Genomic DNA, 6,425 nt, shown 5'->3' on the forward strand with positions numbered 1-6,425 from the left:
GGGGCTGTGGGAGCTCCAGGCTGGATCCCGGGGGCTGTGGGAGCTCCAGGCTGGATCCTGGGGGCTCTGGGAGCTCCAGGTTGGATCTCTGGATCCCAGGGGCTGTGGGAGCTCCAGGCTGGATCCCGGGGGCTGTGGGAGCTCCAGGCTGGATTCCAGGGGTTGTGGGAGCTCCAGGCTGGATCCCCAGGGCTGTGGGAGCTCAAGGTTGGATCTCTGGATCCCTGGGGCTGTGGGAGCTCCAGGGTGGATCCTGGGGGCTGTGGGAGCTCCAGGGTGGATCCTGGGGGCTGTGGGAGCTCCTCCTCATCCTCACCTCAGCCCAGCCCTCCCTGCTGCTGCCCACACATCCATGGTAGCAACACACCCCCGAATGAACCCCAGAAGGATTTTCCAACCCTTGTACCTCCTGCACTGAAGAAAAGGGGTTGCTCCCATTGACATAAATAAAGGATTTGGATGTCTGGAACCACAGGAACGTGGAACCCCAGATGGTCTGGGTTGGAAGGGACCTTACAGCCCATCCAGTCCCACCCCCTGCCAGGGGCAGGGACACCTCCCACTATCCCAGGGACACCTCCCACTATCCCAGGGACACCTCCCACTCTCCCAGGTCGCTCCAGCCTGGCCTGGGACACCCCCAGGGCCGGGGCAGCGGCGGCCCGTGGGGCAGGGTGCCCGTGTGAGCCCCCCCAGCCCCTCCATACCTGCCTGTCGACCTCTGGCAGCAGGAGCAGCAGGCGCTGCTGGCACTCGGGGGGCAGCAGGGAGAAGGTGTGTTTGTTGATCAGCGCCCGCAGGTTCGTGTTCACCAGGATCGAGTCGGGCGTCTCCACGTCGATCTCGGCGCACTTGGCCCTCTTGAGCTGCCCTGCAAACCAACCACAGCCCTGTCAGAGGGGCTGCAGGGCCCCTCTGGAGTCCCCCCTGCACGGGGGAGCTCCACAGGGATCCCTTCTGGGGCTCGAGAATCATGTTTGACCCTGCACATGCAGCCAGAACCAGAGTGTGGGAGGTCCCTCCCAGCCAGAACACCCCACACCCGAGGCACTGCAGCCCCTCTTCTCACTCAAGAAGGGGTTCTCAGGAGCGTTTCTACAACTCCTTTTACCCACAGCAATTTTCTGTTTCAAGCCTCCAGTCAAGGCCAGTTTGATCCTCTGGATTTTCTCCTTGGTCTTTCCTACTTTGCTCGCGGCAAAAATCGTTCCAGGAAAATCCCTCAGCTCGTTGTGCTGGTGTGGAAACCCCCACACCAGACAGAGCAGGAACCCCGGGGGGACCCTGCTGTCCCTCTGCTTTGCTGTGTGGGAGCCCCCATGCCCAGCACTGCCCTTTGTGCCCCAGCTCTGGGGCTGTGCTGCTGATTCAGGGGTGGGTGACACAGGAAGCACTTCAGGGAATCACGGAATGTCCCGAGCTGGAAGGGACCCACAGGGACCATCTAAGCTTAGATGTTCAATATCTCCTTGTTTTGCTGATAATGCACTTCTGATCCAAGCTCCAAACCCTGTGGTGGGTGGCCAGTCAGACTGGATGCACCCAAAGGAGATGGAACACGACAGGGACAGCCCAGGGAAGGGCTGGAGCTGGGCCAGGGCAGGGTCAGGTGGGATCTCAGGACAAGGTTCCTCCCCCAGAGGGTGGTTGGGACACTGAACAGGCTCCCCAGGGAATGGGCACAGCCCCAAGGCTGCCAGAGCTCAAGGAGGGTTTGGACAACACCCTGAGGGACAGGGTGGGATTGTTGGGGTGTCTGTGCAGGGCCAGGGGTTGGATGGATGATCCCTGTGGGTCCCTTCCAGCTCAGGACATTCTGTGATCCCATAAGAAGATCAACACCACCCTTGGTGAATGTAAAGAGAACCCCAAAGGTCAGGAGGGCTGAGGAAGCCCAGAGCCCACTGAGGGCCCCAAACCACAGTGGGGTCTGAAGGGTGAGGACCTGGAAGGGATTTCTTTTTCCCTGTTAGTTATCAGAGTGTGTAAGGACATTAAAAGGCCTGATAAATAGTGCAGGTCCTTTTGTGCTCTCAAACAGCTGCGAATTCCCAGGAAAAAGCCCTGATGAGGAGGACTGAGAGAGGCTGATCTGCATATGGAAGGTTGAATTATTTATCCCAATTCCCACAGCAGACTGGCAGCACCTCCCAGGGCTCTCCACAAGTCCCCCCAGCAACAGAATTAACACACTTCACTCAAAATTCTGCTCTTTCAGGCTTCTGTTCTGCCCCTGGAGCAGCCAAAGCCCTGGGAGCAGGGAATGGGGCTCTTACTTGCATGGAGCCTGTCGGATCTCTGGAAGGGCTTCTTGCCCAGCCCTGGCAGGGAGTTCTCGAGCTTCACAGAGGGAGAGGAGCTGGAGGTGGAGTTCTGGGGGCTGCTGGACTGCCCCTCTGCCTGCTTCCCTTCCCAACCTGCCGGGAGAGGAGACCTTGGAACACGGGCACAGACAGAGCAAGGCCCTGTTTGATGGAACAGGTTCTCCAACACACAACCCCAGCCCTGGAGTCAGGGACAGGCAATTCCAGGACAGGGACACTCCTCTGTTCTTGTAGCACTTACTGCCCAACAGGCTGAATGCAGGAGACCCCTTTGGAACCACGAGACTATCCCAAAACAAAGGGATGGACACACGAGACTATCCCAAACCCAAGGGATGGGCAGCCATGCCATGTGTGCTTTGACTCTATTTCCCTCTTAGTCCCCATTTATCTCCCACCTGGAATAGTGGGAATCCAACCCAGGACTGTCCTGTTGACACTGCAGAGTTAACAGAGCTCCTGTTGGAGTTCACCATCAGGAAAAAACCTCTTTGTACTTTATGTGTCCTTTCTAAACTTCACTGTCACAGCTTTTGTTCCCTCAGCCCAGCCCAGGGAATTCCTCTTCCCTCCCCTTTGCAGGACTCAGGAGACAGTTCCATGTCCTCCTTCCAAGCCAAACCAGACAGATCCCACCCCTGGGGATCCTCACACATCCCTCACACCCACCTTCTCCTCTGGGCAGCAGAATTCCTGCTGCTGCTGCTGGGAAGAGCTTCTTCCCCAGCTCCTCCTGCCTCCCTGTCCCTGCTCCTCCCAAGGGAGAGGAATTACCCTGAGCTGCTCTTTCCTCTGCTCTCTTCAGGTGAGCACCAGGCACTCCCTCCAGCCTGGAAAAGGTGCTGAAGTCCCAGATCTTGGAAGAGAAACTCCACGGGAGTTGTGACATAGGATTAAGTCACAACCTAAATGAATTCTGGCTCTAATTCATGACTTGCACTGATCAGTCCCTTCCCCTGCTGTGCCAGCTCTGTTTCTCTCTTCCCCTCCTCTGCCTGGTTCCTTTCCCTCCCTTCTCCTCCTCACACGGGCTGTTCTGGCTCTGACTGAATCCCAGGAATTATGGAATCAGGGAGTGTGGAGAGCCCAGCCCTGCCCAGGATTGCTGGGAGAGCCAAGGCTGTGCCAGGGAATCCTTGGACAAACAGAGCCGGGACAGGAGCACCAACCTCCCTTCCTGCAGCCAAACAGGGACCACCTTTTATTTCCTCTTACACTTGCTGGAAAAAATGGGGTTTCCTTCCCATTTCAGCTTCCTCATTTATCAGAAAGCTGAAGCAGAGACACTGGGAAATTCCCACCTCTGCTTTGGAGCCAGGCTGGGAGAGCTGGGGGTGCTCAGCTGGAGAAGAGAAGGATCCAGGGAGACCTTGGAGCCCCTTCCAGGGCCTAAAGGGGCTCCAGGAGAGCTGGAGAGGGACTGGGGACAAGGGCTGGAGGGACAGGACACAGGGAATGGCTTCCCACTGCCAGAGGGCAGGGAGAGATGGGAGATTGGGAAGGGATTCCTGGTTGGGAGGGTGGGGAGGGGCTGGGATTGAATTCCCAGAGAAGCTGTGGCTGCCCCTGGATCCCTGGAAGTGCCCAAGGCCAGGTTGGACGGGGCTTGGAGCAACCTGGGCTAGTGGGAGGTGTCCCTGCCCATGGCAGGGGGTGGGACAGGGTGGGATTTAAGGCCCCTTCCCACCCAAGCTGGGATTTGATGATTCTGTGACTCAGAACCAGGCTGACAGAACCAGGACCCACCGTGGGAACCAGTTACACTGGAAAGAATTCAGGGAAAACAGGCTGGAAGTAACTCCCAAGAATTCCGGATCCCCTGGGAAATGCTGCTGCTGCTCAGGGAGCTCCTGCCCTGCTGGACCAGCCAGAGCAGGGCAGGGACCTCCTTCACTCCTGACACAGCACAAAGGCTGGAAATGCTGGAAACTTCTCCGGGATCTCTCAGGTGAGAACCTGTTCCTTTGGCACAGGACATGGAATCCACCCTGGGGAACCAGCAGCCACTTGGGAAAACATCAATGCCAGGACAAACAGCCCCGATTTGCCCAGCCCTGGGCAGCACCTGAGCACGGGGAGAGGCTTCAACCAGTGGGATCCATCCAAGATCCGTCCCCGCCCCGACGCATCCCCACTGACACCAAAGCCAGGGAATCAGGAGCTGGGCCATGTCAGGGGCAGGAGAACAGCACAGCAAGGAGCAGTTTCCCCTGTTATCCCCTCAGGACAGTAAGGGGCCCTCCCATCCCAGTGTCCCTGCACTCACCTGACCTCCCCGGAGCGGAATCCCCGCCCGCCTTGACGGCCTTGAGCAGGACGTGCTGGTTAGAGGAGGACACGGGCATTCCCGCCCGGCATTGCTGCTGCTGCTGCTTCTGCTGCTGCTGCTTCAGGGCCTGGGGGCACACAGGGGACAGGGGGGGGCTCAGCTGGGGCCTTACAAACCATCCAGGCACGGCACAAACTGCTGGGTCCTCGTTCTGCCCCGGCTAAAGTTCAGCACAACTTCCGACCACTGTGTGCAGTGGGAGGCAGGTGATAAATAATAGGGTTAAACATGATAAATGCACTGCCAAGAGGAGATTTCCCCCCTCTGCATCTACAGCTGAAAGTTAATGGTCACAGAACATCCACAAATAACTCCAGAGTGAAAGTACCACCGTGTGATCCATTCCCTCTCCCGGGGAGAAGCAAAGCAGCAACTTCCTAAAAAACCTTCAACAGAGGCACTGCCCATCAGGGGAAGGGTTTTTAATTAGCAAAGTAACAGAGATTCAAACACTAAAGGAAAGAAAATAAACCCCTTTTGTTTCAGAGCAGACTCTTCAAGCAGCAGCCAGGACAGAGCCCAGAAGGCCCCGTTGGCTGAGCCAAGGAGGGAAGAAGGGATTTGGTTAAACTGCAAACCCAAAGTGTCTGTTTGCAAAAGCTGAAACCCAAACCCACCAACCTGGAGAGCAGAATAAATGACAGCAGATCAAGGATCCCCTGGAATTTCAGAATGGGAAGTAACAGGATGTGCTGGGCTGCACAGGCACAAACGAGTGGGGCTGCTCGTGGAGATCATCACTGCCCCAAACAATAACATTAACAACGAGGATAATGATAATAACAACACACTTAGAACTAGGGGAGGGAATAAAAATGTGCAGGAACCTGCAGGATCTGCCTCCAGGGGAAAGCAGAAGTGATTTCAGAGTTTAAAGACTCAAATGAGGCAGTGACAGCAGAAGGATCCAGACAAGGAAGAGACACCTGGGATCCTGTTTTCCCATTTATTAAATAGTTCCTATTTAGCCACTTCCACCACGGGTCAGAAAAACATTCAGCCAAACCAAAACACGGCGAGAGTGAACTGACCTCCTGTTACTGAGGTCAAAAAGTTTCTAAAAAAAAAAGAGGGATAAAAAGAGAGACCTGCCAAAAATCCACAAACAAGCCCAAGAAAGCTTTTCCAAACTGTCCCTTGAAGATGAGCCCCAGGGGACAGTGACCACTCCAGTTCCAGGGTTAAAGGCTCTCCCTCAGAAATGCCCCTTCCCTCTTCCCTCCAGGAATGTTGTAATTATTGGGCACAGGCAGGATTAGGGACAGGAAAACCTCCTTTAATTCTCCTTTCACTCAGAGCACTGTGTTTGTCCAGCCCTGCTGCCTCCTGCCCTATATTTGCTCTTTTTATCTGCATTTTATAACTCGTCCTGCCCACAGTGGAAGAAGATGTGACACCTGGTCAAAGTGGCAGGAGGGGGGAACCAACAGGAGCTTCCAGGTCCCTTCCAGCCCAGACTCCTCCAGGATTCCAAGAGGAGCTGCTGAGCACGGGAAGGGAAAGAGGTTTGTACCAAACCCTGAGCCTGATTCCATGGAATCATTGAATCCCAGGATGGTCTGGGTTGGAAGGGACCTCAAAGCTCATCCCATTCCACCCCTGCCACGGGCAGGGACACCTTCCACTGTCCCAGGCTGCTCCAACCTGGCCTTGGACACTCCCAGGGATCCAGGGGCAGCCACAGCTTTCCTTGGCAACCTGGGCCAGCTCCATCACTCCCTGAACAAGAGGCCCTCTGGAATGCCATCCTGAGGGCTGCTGCTCAGCTGGGA

General features: G+C 56.2%; 1 protein-coding gene across 1 annotated transcript; it reads right to left on the reverse strand.

Moving 5' to 3' along the window:
- Positions 1-707: 707 nt before the first annotated feature.
- Positions 708-4,795, reverse strand: LOC113962976 (putative Polycomb group protein ASXL2; the record flags this gene model as incomplete). The annotated part of the gene is made up of 3 exons (XM_027673765.1): positions 4,603-4,795; positions 2,277-2,420; positions 708-871 (listed from the first exon to the last, which is right to left on the reverse strand). Coding segments are annotated over exons 1-3 (375 nt in total), but the record flags the coding sequence as incomplete, so codon positions are not given.
- Positions 4,796-6,425: the final 1,630 nt, after the last annotated feature.

Source organism: Neopelma chrysocephalum, unplaced genomic scaffold (assembly GCF_003984885.1).
Source record: "Neopelma chrysocephalum unplaced genomic scaffold, ASM398488v2 Primary Assembly neopelma1_186640, whole genome shotgun sequence".
Lineage (NCBI taxonomy): Eukaryota > Metazoa > Chordata > Aves > Passeriformes > Pipridae > Neopelma > Neopelma chrysocephalum.